The sequence below is a fragment of the Bison bison genome, unplaced genomic scaffold, assembly GCF_000754665.1.
Source record: "Bison bison bison isolate TAMUID 2011002044 unplaced genomic scaffold, Bison_UMD1.0 scf7180017864338, whole genome shotgun sequence".
Classification (NCBI taxonomy): domain Eukaryota; kingdom Metazoa; phylum Chordata; class Mammalia; order Artiodactyla; family Bovidae; genus Bison; species Bison bison.
This window is the reverse complement of record NW_011494910.1, coordinates 5,271,963-5,285,718: the sequence shown is the minus strand read 5'-3', so window position 1 is coordinate 5,285,718 and position 13,756 is coordinate 5,271,963. Positions and strand designations below refer to the sequence as shown.

Sequence of the window (13,756 nt, the reverse complement as noted above, 5' to 3'; positions counted from 1 at the left end):
AGGGATTGGGGGCAGGAGCAGAAGGGGACGACAGAGGATGAGATGGCTGGATGGCATCACTGACTCGATGGATGTGAGTCTGAGTGGACTCTGGGAGTTGGTGATGGACAGGGAGGCTTGGCGTGCTGCGATTCATGGGGTCGCAAAGAGTCGGACACGACTGAGCGACTGAACTGAACTGAACTGAACTGAAGGAGAAAATAGAATTGTTTTTTATTCTTCATTATTTTTTCCATTAACCTAATGGAGTAATATGCCCCCAAAAACATTTAGTAAATACTTTCTGATGGGTACCAGATAAAAGGAGATAGTTGTTTCAAGATATGTCTCTGTGACTTAAAGTAATTGTGATTATGATGATTAAAAAGAAACAAATCTTATTCTAGGAGGTGAGGAAAAAAAAAAAACTGTAATGACCTGATGCTTTACAATGTACCTTGAAAAGAATTTTTCTAGATATGAAAGACAGTTCAAGTTTCATCTCCACAATGATGGTATATTTGCATATCAAATCTATAAATCTCCTTTTTCAAACAAATCTGAAACAGTTACAGGTGCAAGTCAAAGAACAAACATGGACTAACTGACACAAAGGAAAACACAGACCTCCCAAGATTATAGCTGAATCCAGCGTTTTTGTAGCCAACACTTCTATTGGTGGAGTCATACAGACAGGAGTCTCTGGTGGAGGCATAGGCCAAACAACAGGGAAGGAACACAGCCCCGCCCGTGCACAGATAATTGGATTAAAGATTTACTGAGCATGGCCCCATCCATCAGAATAAGACCCAGTTTCCCCCACAGTCAGTCTCCCCGATCAGGAAGCTTCCATAAGCCTCTTATCCTTATCCCTCAGAGGGCAGAGAATGAAAACCACAATCACAGAAAACTAACCAAGCTGTTCACATGGACCACAGCCTTGTCTAACTCAAGGAAACTGTGAGCCATGCTGTGTAGGGCATGGGGAGAGTTCTTACAAAACATTGTCCACTGGAAAAGGGAATGGCAAACCACTTCAGTATTCTTGCCTTGAGAATTCCATAAAGACTATGAAAAGGCAAAAAGATAAGACACTGAAAGCTGAAATCCCCAGGTCAGTAGGTGCCCAATATGCTACTGGAGAAGAGTGGAGAAATAACTCCAAAAAGAATAAAGAAACTGAGTCAAAGTGAAAGGACCACCTAGTTGAGGATGTGACTAGTGATGGAAATAAAGTCTGATGCTGTAAAGAATGGTACTGCACAGGAACCTGGAATGTTAGGTCCATGAATTAAGGAAAATTGGAAGTTATCAAACAGGAGGTGGCAAGAGTGAACATCGACATTTTAGAAATCAGTGAAATAAAATGGCCTGGAATGGGAGAACTTAATTCAGATAACCATTATATTTATTACTGTGGGCAAGAATCCCTTAGAAGACATGGAGTCTCCCTCATAGTCAACAGAACAGTCTGAAATGCAGTACTTGGGTGCATTCTTAAAAATGACAGAATGGTTTCTGTTCATTTCCAAGGCAAACCATTCAGTATCACAGTAATTCAAGTAATCCCCAACCACTAATGCCAAAGAAGCTGAAGTGGAACAGTTCTGTGATGACCTACAAGACCTTCCAGAACTAGTACCAAAAAAAAAGATGTCCTTTTCATCATAGGGCACTGGAATGCAAAAGTAGGAAGTCAAGAGATACCTGGAGTAACAGGCAAATTTGGCCTTGGAGTACAAAATGAAAGGGCAAAGGCTAACAGAGTTTTGCCAAGAGAATGCATTGGTCATAGCAAACACCCTTTTCCAACAATACAAGTGATGATACTACACAGGGACATCACCAGATGGTCAATACTGAAATCAGATTGATTACACTCTTTGCAGCTGAAGATGGAGAAGTTCTATACCCTTAGCAAAAACAAGACTGATTGTGGCTGATTATGGCTCAGATCATGAATTCCTTATTGCAACAATCAGACTTAAATTGAAGAAAGTAGGGAAAACCACTAGACCATTCAGGTATGACCTAAATCAAATCCCTTATGATTACACAGTGGAGGTGACAAATATACTCAAAGAATTAGATGTGATAGAATCCCTGAAGAACTATGGACGGAGGTTCATGATGTTGTACAGGAGGCAGTGATCGAGACCATCCCCAAGAAAAAGAAATGCAAAAAGGCAAAATGATTGCCTGAGGAGGCCTTACAAATAGCTGAGAAAAGAAAAAAAGTGAAAAGCAAGGGAGAAAAGGAATGATATACTCATCTGAATGCAGAGTTTCAAAGAATACCAAGGAGAGATACAAAAGCCTTCCTCAGCAATCGATGCAAAGAAATAGAGGAAAATAAAAGAATGGGAAGACTAGATATTGCTTCAAGAAAATGAGATACCGAGGGAAAATTTCATGCAAGATTGGGCAAAATAAAGACCAGAAATGGTATCGACCTAACAGAAGCAGAAGATATTAAGAAGAGGTGGCAAGAAAACACAGAAGAACTACACAAAAAATATGTTAATGACCCAGATAACCACAATGGTATGATCACTCACCTAGAGACAGATATCCTGGATTCAGAAGTTAAGTGGGCCTTAGGCAGCATCATGACAAACAAAGCTAGTGGAGGTGATGGAATTCCAGATGAGCTGTCTCGAGTCCTAAAAGATGAATCTGTGAAAGTGCTGCACTCAATATGCCAGCAAATTTGGAAAACTCAGCAGTGGCCACGGGACTGGGAAAAGTCAGTTTTCATTCCAATCTCAAAAAAAGGCAATGCCAAAGTAGCCTCAAACTACCGCACAGTTGCATTCATCTCACACCCTAGCAATGTAATGCTCAAAATTCTCCAAGCCAGGCTTCAACAGTACCTGAACCAAGAATTTCCAAATATTCAAGCTGGATTTATAAGGCAACGGAACAAGAGATCAAATTGCCAACATCCATTGGAACATAGAAAAAGCAAGAGTTCCAGAAAAACATCTACTTTTTCTTTATTGACTATGCCAAAGCCTTTGACTGTGTGGATCACAACAAACTTTGGAAAATTCTTAAAGAAATTGGAATCCCAGACCACCTTACCTGTCTCCTGAGAAATCTGTATGCAGGTCAAGAAGCAGCAGTTAGAACAGGACATGGAACAACAAACTGGTTCCAAACTGGGAAAGGTGTATGTCAATGCTGTATAATGTTACCCTGCATATTTAACTTATATTCAGAGTTCATCATGAAAATGCTGGGCTGGAATCAAGAATGTTGGGAGAAATATCAATAACCTCAGGTATGAAGATGACAACACCATTATGGCAGAAAGTGAAGAGGAAGTGAAGAGCCTCTTGATGAAAGTGAAATAAGAGAGTGAAAAAGCTGGCTTAAAGCTCAATATTCAAAAAATGAAGATCATGGCATCTGGTCCCATAACTTCATGGCAAATTGATGCAGAAACAATGGAAAAAGTGAGAGACTTTATTTTCTTGGGCTCCAAAATCACTGCAGATGGTGACTGCAGCCATGAAATTAAAAGATGCTTGCTCCTTATAAGAAAAGCTATGACTAACCTAGACAGAATATTAAAAACCAGAGACATTACTTTGCCGACAAAGTTCTGTATAGTCAAAGCTATGGTTTTTCCAGTAGTTATGTTAGGATGTGAGAGTTGGACTATAAAGAAAGCTGAGCACTGAAGAATTGATGCTTTTGAACTGTGGTGCTGGATAAAACACTTGAGAACTCCTTGGACTGCAAGGAGATCCAACCAGTCCATCCTAAAGGAAATGAGTCCTGAATATTCATTGGATGGACTGATGCTGAAGCTGAAGCTCCAATACTTTGGCTACTGGATAGGAAGAACCAACTCTTTGGAAAAGACCCTGGTGCTGAGGAAGATTGAAGACAGGAAGAGAAGAGGATAACAGAGGATGAGATGGTTGCATGGCATCACCAACTCAGTAGACATGAGTTTGAGCAAGACCTGGGAGTTGGTGATGGACAAGGCAGCTTCACGTGCTGGAGTCCATGGGGTCACAAAGAGTTAGACACAACTGAGTGACTGAACTGGTCAACAGGATCTAAGAATAGCCTTTACTGTCGGGACCCATGTCACACTGTAGGTCTCCTGTTTCTTTTCTCAACTCCTCTGTTTTCCTCCATTAACAACTACAAATGTCTTCAAGCATATACTTTTGCAAAACAGCAAGACTCTATGGGGAAAGTCAGGGTTTGACCTCAATGAAGACCAACTTCACGACCCTGTCATTATTTGTATCAATTCACCCTAATCAAATGATTTAACCTATACATATCCAATGTGAGTAAGAACAACCCTAAATAATTCCATAAGCTGAAAACCTGTCTGAATTTACAAGATTTTTTCAGTAGTGATGACATGGACTAAGATGCAACCAAGATCTTGGAGAAGCAAAATGTAGAAGTTAATTTATAACATGACATTTGGGGGTGAAATTAAGTAAGAATCACACTTTCTGGATGAGAAATATTAGGAAATTCTTATCTTCAAAGAGACTTAGGAACTTTCTCTCTTTGCGGGGACATCAACTCTTATTAGTAGGGCTTCCCTTGTGGCTCAGATGGTAAAGAATCTGCCTGCAATGCAGAAGACCTAAGGTTGATCCTAAGGTTGTAAATATACAAGCAACTCCTACAGCTCAACTCTAGAAAAATAAATGACCCAATCAAAAAATGGGCCAAAGATCTAAATAGACATTTCTCCAAAGAAGACATACAGATGGCTAACAAACACATGAAAAGATGCTCAACATCACTCATTATCAGAGAAATGCAAATCAAAACCACTATGAGATACCATTTCACACCAGTCAGAATGGCTGTGATCCAAAAGTCTACAAATAATAAATGCTGGAGAGGGTGTGGAGAAAAGGGAACCCTCTTACACTGTTGGTGGGAATGCAAACTAGTACAACCACTATGGAGAACAGTGTGGAGATTCCTTAAAAAACTGGAAATAGAACTAGCCTTATGATCCAGCAATCCCATTGCTGGGCATACACACTGAGGAAACCAGAAGGGAAAGAGACACGTGTACCCCAATGTTCATCGCAGCACTGTTTATAATAGCCAGGACATGGAAACAACCTAGATGTCCATCAGCAGATGAATGGATAAGAAAGCTGTGGTACATATACACAATGGAGTATTACTCAGCCATTAAAAAGAATACATTTGAATCAGTTCTGATGAGGTGGATGAAACTGGAGCCTATTATACAGAGTGAAGTAAGCCAGAAGGACAAACACCCATACAGTATACTAACGCATATATATGGAATTTAGAAAGATGGTAACGATAACCCTATATACGAGACAGCAAAAGAGACACTGATGTATAGAACAGGCTTATGGACTCTGTGGGAGAGGGAGAAAAAAAAAAGAAAAGACTGATCCTTCCACTCTATAAGGGACCAAATTCAAGGACTCCAAAAGCAGTGCTGAGTCCAATATTGAAACAGCTTTTCACAAAGATATACGTGACTGTGTTGCTGCTGCTGTTTAGTCGCTAAGTGGTATCCGACTCTTTGTGACACTGTGGGCTGGAGCACACCTGGCTCTTCTGTCCATGGGATTTCCCAGGACAGAACGCTGAAGTTGGGTTGCCATGTCCTTCTCCAGAGGGTATTCCTGACCCAGGGATGGGACCCACATCTCCTGCTTGGCAAGTGGATTCTTTACCACTAAGCCACCTGGGAAGCCCATGTGTGACTATATGGAATTAAAAATAAACTCATCTGTTTTCTCATTAAAAAAAAAATAAAATAAAATAAAATCAGGACTAAACATCAGTATAAATAATGATAGGATCTAAAATAGAAGATAGTGACAAAATATTGACATACACATCACATAAACCATGTTAAAACTAAGTATGCAAAGGAGTTTCTAGAGAACAAAAATATATTTAATTCTTTATTTGTGTTTAAGGAGATTTACCTGAACTGGCTTAGAAGTCCATTTGAAATGAATAAAGAACAAATATATAGGATAATAAAAATAAACCTGAAATTTAAGACAGATAGCAGATAGAAGGAGAAAATATTATAGATAATGAGAATTATTATGATCAAATATCAAAACACTGGTTTCCTTACTATTTGATAATTTTTGAATGACCAGTGCAGGTATTAACCAAGATACTGTCTTAAATACAGAATATGCATCAGTGAACATTAGACACAAGGTTCTCACCTTCATGGAATTTATATTAAAATAGAGGGAGGTAGACTATAAATAAATAGATGATATATAAGGGAAATAAACAGAATTATGTATCAAAATGTAATGGACTAGGAAAAGAGGAGACAGGATGGCATACAACTTCAGTTATGATGATTAAGGAAAACCTATGAAGAATAGACATTTGAGTTATGACTGAAGGATAAGAAGGTGTCAGCAAGGTAAGGTGCTGGGTAAAAGCAATGGATTTGCTATGCCTTAGGAATAGACTAGGGCTTCCCTGGTGGCTCAGATGGTAAAGAATCTGCCTGCAATGTGGGAGACCTGGGTTCAATCCTAGGATTGATAAGATCCCAGGGCATGGCTACCCATTCCAGTATTCTTGCCTGGAGAATTCCAATGGACAGCGGAGACTGGTGGGCTATAGTCCATGGGGTCACAAAGACAAAAGGCAAGTGTGGCTGGAATTTGGTGATCAGAGTGAAATGGGATGAAGCTAGAAAGCCCAGCAGAAAGAATTGCACAGGGCTTCTTAGTCTACAGTAGGATGTCACCATGTTCTTTTGGGTGGATGTCATTGGAGAGTTCAAGCAAGAGAGTCATGTGATCTAGTTTAACTTTTAAAAAGAATAATCTGGTAATTGGATGGAGAATGGACTGGACTTTTACTTTCAGAAGTAGGAAGTACAATCTGGGGGCTATTAAAGTAGATTAGCCCAAATAAAATAAAGCTTGGATACAAGGAGACAGAAACAGATAAACTAGGAATATACTATAGAAATAAAATTGGTAGGACTCCATTGTACTAGATGTGGGGCTAAGGGAATGGGAGTATTCAGTAATGGCTTCAGGCTTTTTTAAACAAAATTTATTTTATTTATTCATTTATTTGACTGCACTGGGACTTATTTGATGCATGTGGGATCTAGGTCCCTGACCAAGGATCAAACCAAAGCCCCCTGCATTGGGAACACAGGGTTTTAACCACTGGACCACCAGGAAAAACCTAATAAATGGCTTTTAAGCTTTTGATTTGAGCTACTTGGTTGATGGTAATACAATGTATTGAGATTGGAATGGACCTGTGTCTGTGTGTGTGTGTGTGCACACGTGCACGTGTGTGTGTGCACGTGTGCACATGTGTGTGTTGTGGGGAATGTACAGAATTGGTTCCACTTTAGACTTGGTATATTTAACATACTCAGTGGACATTAAGATGCAAATGCAATTGCATGCACAAATTTGCGTCTCAGGAGAGAGCTCAGGGCTACAGATAATACGTATGAGTCATCAACATATAAATAGTATTTAAAGTCATGAGACTGGATAGCTCTCTTAGGAATAAAGTATGGAGGAAAACAGAAGAGGCCCAGGACTGAACCCTAAGACCCTCTAAAAATATTAGAGATAGGGCAAAAGAGACTAAAGGTAACCAGAGAAAATAGGTAAAAATAGGAAAAAATAGATAAGAGTGTCTTGTTTTGGAAGATGATAATGAAAACTGTTTCAAGAGGCAGAAGTCAGTCAGCTTTTGCTGAAAGACTGAGAAAGATAAAGATAGAAAAATGACCATTGGATTTGTTAGCAGAAGGTCAGTACTGACCTTGATGAGAATAGCTTCAAGACAATAGTGTGGAAAGAAGCCTGTCTGGGAAGGATTAATGAGAAAAATAAGTGTGAGAAAGTAGTCAATGAGAATTTTTGCTGAGAAAGATGAGAAAAAGGACAAAAAAATGGACTGCCACTGGATCATGAAAAGCTTCTTCCTGCAACCAAAGAAAGTATGCCCTGGGGCATATTTAACTGCTGGTGGGGATCATCCAAGGGAGAGATACAAATGGATGATACGAGACAGGGGATATCTGCAGAGGTAAAGTCTTTGCACAGGAAACAGAGGATGGATTGTGATCATGAACACAGAAAGAGGAGTTGACTTTTGTCAGGAGGAAGGATACTTCTTCCATTGTTATAGAAGAAAATAGAAATTTCTTACTGAACTCCTAGATATATGCAAATGCTGGGGATTCATCAGGCAATAAGACAGATAAAGGCCTTGTTCTCATGGCCTGGTAAGGGAACAAACAAGTAAATAAATTAAAAGGTTTTATATGATGATAGGTGCTCTGTAGAAAAAAGAACATGGTTATGTGATAGAGTGACCTGGGGCAGGAGCTACTTCAGGTAAGAGTCAAAGAGTCAGAGAAGAATAACAGTGGGTCTGAGACCTGAATGTTGAGGAGACAGGTAAGGGGTGACCTGTAGACAAGTATTTATCAGAGGAAAACTAGTGCAATAGCTAAACAAGTGTGACTCCAATTAAGGAACAGAAAGAAGGTCAGCATGGCTGGAACAGAGGTGGTGAGTGAGGAATATAGAGAATTTCAGAGAGAGGCAGAGGCTTGGCATTGAGTTTAAGGAGCATGGATTTTGTCTCAGTGTTATGGGAAACCCTTGGCAGGTTTTAAGCAAAGGAGAGAAAAGGATCTGATTTCAGACAGAGGTAAATGATTGGAAAATAGGGGAATTTCTTTTAATGATTTTGTTTCCTTAGTGTTGAGTGAGGTGAGGCTGTCAGTCAAGGTAAGAGTGAAATTTAAGAGTATAAGAAATTTGAATTGGTTTATGCAAATAGTCAAAAGGGGAAAAACAAAACCACTCTGAGAAGGAAATTTGGTCTTTAAAACTTTAAAAATTGCTTCAGAATTTTTCAGAATGCTTGTTAAATCTTGGATTTCTAAGCCAACTCCCAGACATATCTCTGGAAGGTAAGATGGAACCTAGAAACCAAAAGTCACCATAATTCCTCAAAAAATTAACAATAGAACTATCATATGATTCAACAATTACACTTCTAGGGATATATACAAAGAAAATGAAAACATTAACTTGAAAAGATATCTGTACCCCCATGTTCATAGCAGCATTATTTATACACGTAAACATAGCCAACACATGGAAATAACCTAGTTGTCCATCAACAGATGAATGAACGAAGAAGTTGTGGATGAATATATACAATGAAATATTATTCAGCCATTAAAAAGCAAGGAAATCCTACCATTCACAACAACGTGGATATTTGAAGGCATACTGAGTGAATAAGTCAGAGACATACAAATAATGTATCATTTCACTTATATGTGGAATCTAAAAACAAAAATACCAAACTCCAAGAAAAAAAGAGATCTGATTTACCATTACTGAAGACAGAGCATGGGAGGAGAATTGGAGGAAGATGATCAAAAGTTTTAAATTTCCAGTTATATGAAAAATAAGTATAGCAATGTAATGTACAACATGATAACTATAATTAACATGGTTTTATGATGTGTGGGAAAATTGTTAATAGAGTATGTCCTAAGTTCTCATTGGGCTTCACTCATGGCTCAGAGGTTAAAGCATCTGCCTGCAATGCGGGAGACCTGGTTTCGAACCCTGGGTTGGGAAGATCCCCTGGAGAAGGAAATGGCAACCCACTCCAGTATTCTTGCCTGGAGAATCCCATGGACAGAGGAGCCTCGTGGGCTACAGTCCACAGGGTTGCAAAGAGTTGGACACGACTGAGCTACTTCACTTCACTAAGTTCTCATCACAAGGAGAAAGTTTTTTTCTTTTCTTTTTATCTTGTGTTAACTAAATGGATGTTAACTAAACTTACTGTGGTAATCATTCTACAGTATGTGCAAATCAAACCATCATGCTGTACACCTTAAACTTAGTGATGTATATCAGTTATTTTTCAATAAAACTGGAAAAATATATGTATGCATACTTTTTGTAAAAGGAATGTCAAGAGTTTCTTAAGCATCCTCAGAGGCAGGAACTGGCCAAGAGCCAAGGGATGGACAGGGGAGGGTACATAGTAGGAGGAGGGTATGAGCAGAGCATGAGCAAGAGATCATAGGGTGACAGTCAGTCAAGACGAGCAGGAAGTGGTAGGGAATCAGGAGGGGTACGCTTAAGTGAGATCCAAAGTCTTAATTCCACAGTCAGTAGGAAGCCCTTTTAGATTTTTGAGCAAGGGAGTGAAATAATGAAAAAGATATTTTTAGTTTTCATGATTGGAAAGGTTGGACAAGTATCAGAATAACCTGTAAGAGAGGAGGTTGTTACAAAGGTAATCATAATGAGAATGATCAGAATACTGGTGTGAGAATGATAAGACAAACAACAGAAGCACACTAGTTATGACAGCTGGCAGTTCAGTAAACCTGCTCTTTCGTGTGTCTGGAGTTAAGTGACTGAGAGGATAGTTCTGCTCTGGTACTGGAAGGGGATGCTCTGGCATCCTTGGGGGAACAATGAATTGGCAGGGTTGCTAAAGAAGTTGATTTTCAATTGATAACATCCTCTCTGAAATTTAGAAAAACGAATGGAACGCTGGCAAGAAGTCTGGTCAGGAACAATGCCACAAAGATGTGTTAGAGAAAGTTGTGAAAGTACATTTGTTCAAAGAGAGTTAATAGGTAGGAGAGAGAGATAGTGGTTTGGGGAAATGTTCAATTAAGGGTCAGGAAAAAGTTGAATGTTAGGAAGTTGACAAAGTAAACTGTAATAGAACCAAAGTATGCAATATCCCCTAGCAAGCTGGCAGTGGTCAAGCTTAAATGCTGACTCCATCAAAACAGATCCAGATAGTCATCTTATTACTGGCATTTAGTAATAACACCAAACATCCAGCTTTCATTTGCTTAATTTCATCTGCTATTCAGGGCAGTCCAGTAAGGGTAGGGCTGCTTATCAATAGCTTCCTTTTAAAGGTGAAGAAACTGAGGCTTGGGAACTAAATGACTTGCTAAAAGTCACGTAGGTATTGAGGTCTGTATACAGTAAATTTCTTATCCACTGTCCTCTGAAAATTATTAGACAGCTATACCTAGCCTATTACCAACAGACTTCAATCTTAATTTACAATTTAAATTACAATTTAAAATTAAACCAATCTGGAGGAAGAAAATTATAATAAACGTTGAATGACACTTTCTGGTGCCCTTGACAATAAATAACACAAAGAACTGCAGTATTTTATTCATATATCAGCTTTTCTAAGTAGCTCCAGATGTTTAGCATTTAGGATCTCTCTACCAATATCACATCAAAATTTAAAATATATATATATATATATGAGAATCACGCCTGGGAATCAGACATTGTTCCTTTTTGGGAAGCTAGCGGGAGGCTGTGCTGTTTTTATTGGCAGGGGGGCGTTCAGTGTGTGCAGAAACTCCCGCGCCTAGCGGAGCATGCAACTGCCCCCAGCACAACCAGGGTTCGGATAAGTGTCTCGGCATTCGCGCTCGCAGACCTGAGGGACCCAGAGCGCTGAGCACATGCTGAGTCCCGGCCGCTCGGAGCCCGGCGAGCACGGGGCGGGCACGTCACGCCACAGGATACACTGGACAGATCACATAGTGCCATTCCGTCATGCATCCAGCGATACTGGTGGCCCCAGCACGGGAGCAGCGAGCGAAGACCTTCAGGACCAAGAAAGGTGCCCCAAACGAGCGAGAAGCAGGCAAGGTTGTCCCACCTTCTCACTTTTGACTGCTTCCTTTGCATCGTGGCACAGAGGCCATCCCGGTCCCAGAAGCTTCCCTACCTCCATGATCCCATTCCCAGCTCACCGAGGACCCCCGGCGCGAGAAGAGTCAGGAAAACCCAGATCGGGCCCGCGGCGCCCATGCCACGGCTGCAGCCCCAGCGGCGGGATGCGTTCTGAGACCCGCGAGCCTCCAGCAGCTCCGAGAAGACAGGGCTAGAGAAGCTGGCAGCTGCAAGCAGGGGAAGGTGGGCCCTTAAGTAGTATCTGGCACCACGTGCTAGCCTGAGTGCACACCTGCAGGCTGCTGGGGGCGGGACCGCACCGTGAGGGTGGCAGAAGGAGCTGCGGGTTGGCCCGGGGCCGGCGGGCGGAGAAACTCTGATTCACTGTTTGGCCCAGACGCCAATCTTTAGTGCACTCGCTTTCCAACTTTTTGGACCGCGCAGCCCAGGGCATCTACTTTTGCCGCTGGGGCTCTGAAGCAAAATAGCACTACCCTGACCGATCTATGAGGCTCTCCTGTCCTGTCCTATTCTATCATCTCCTCTCCTCCCCCGTCCAACCCTTCCTCCCTCTGCTCACTCTCCCTTCCCCTCCTCTCCCCTTTCCCTTTCAGCTTCCCTCACTTTCTCTCTCTTGAAAATTCTAGTTTGGATCCGCTAAATTCATTTCAAAAGTTATTCATGTTTCCAACCTTCCGTTTGAAAACCGTTTACTTACAAAGGAAACTAAGGAATAGCAACCACCTCTGATGTCCTTTTCTTTTTATTTTGCAATAACTAAGGCAGAAAAGTTGCAAAAATAATACAAAGGATCCCCACACATTCATCACTCAGATTACCCAAATGTTAACATTTCACTATATTTTCTTTTTCATTCTCCAGCTCTCCCTCTTTCTAGATAAATAACTATGATATAGTTATATAGAGATTTAGATATATACACATATAGGTTTATAAGTGTATATGATTACAATTATATAAATTTTTACTTTAGAACTCTTTGAGATAAGTTACAGGCATGATGCCCCTCTTCTAAATACTTCAATATGTATTTCCTAAAAACGAGAATATAGTCTTACATAATTTCAGTACAATGAGCAAAAACAGGAAATTAACGTATTACCTAAGGGACAGACCATACAGATTTCTCCAATCATCTAATAGTCGTTATTATGGCAAAAAATGTGGGGGAAGGCCAGTGCCAATTCATGCACAAAGGAACACACACCCACTCTTTTCTGGTGCTGAGTCATTCTAGGATCATTCATTGCATTAGATTGTTGTTGTTGTTATTTTTTTCTCATTTATTCCGATAAAGTCTTTTTGTTTTTCTGTTTTCCTGACCTTGAAATTTTTGAAAGCACACAGCAATTATTTTTGTTTAATGACTTTTAAATTAGTTACCTATTTCTAGTAGTAAATTACCCTTATTAATTTAAAGCAAGAATAAACACACATTATCTCACACAATTGCTGTGTGTCAGGAATTTGAGAGCGTATAAGCAAGGTGGTTCTGGCTCGAGCACTTTCATGAGGTTGCAGTCCAGACATTGGCCAGAACTGCAATCATCTGAAAGTTGGACTGAGACTGGAGGATCTAAGTCTAAGATGACTCAACCACATGGCTGTAGGTTGGAGGTCAGAAATCCTCACGAGGAGGACCGTGCCCTAGGACTATTTGAGTGTCCTTGTGATATGCCAGCTGGCTTCTTATAGAATAAGAGAAAAAAGCAGAAGTCACAATGTCATTTAAAATTTATTCTCAGAACTCATACTATATTACTTCCATAGTATCCTGTTGGATACTTGTGATGGTTAATTTTATGGGTCAGCTTGACTGGTCTATGAGATGCCCAGATATATGGTCAAAAATTATTCTGAGAGTTTCTGTATGGGTGTTCTCAGATGATATTAACTTTTTTGGTAATATATATTTATTTTAACTATTTCCAGTTTTGTTGATATATAATATTGTATTAGTTTAAGGTGTACATCATAATGATTTGATATATGTACATATTGAA

The 13,756-nt window shown here is 40.0% G+C and overlaps 1 protein-coding gene across 4 annotated transcripts in view; it reads right to left on the bottom strand.

Moving 5' to 3' along the window:
• Positions 1-12,260, bottom strand: part of CR2 (complement component (3d/Epstein Barr virus) receptor 2) — a 49,098-nt gene extending 36,838 nt beyond the window's left edge. Inside the window, exon 1 of one of the 4 annotated variants that reach the window (XM_010854239.1) lies at positions 11,813-12,260. In XM_010854239.1, coding sequence (XP_010852541.1) covers positions 11,813-11,870 — 58 coding nt within the window. In that variant the 5' untranslated portion in view covers positions 11,871-12,260. The remainder of the gene's footprint in view (positions 1-11,812) is intronic. The other 3 variants (XM_010854240.1, XM_010854241.1, XM_010854242.1) reach the window with 3 other exon arrangements.
• Between the last annotated feature and the right edge of the window lie 1,496 nt (positions 12,261-13,756).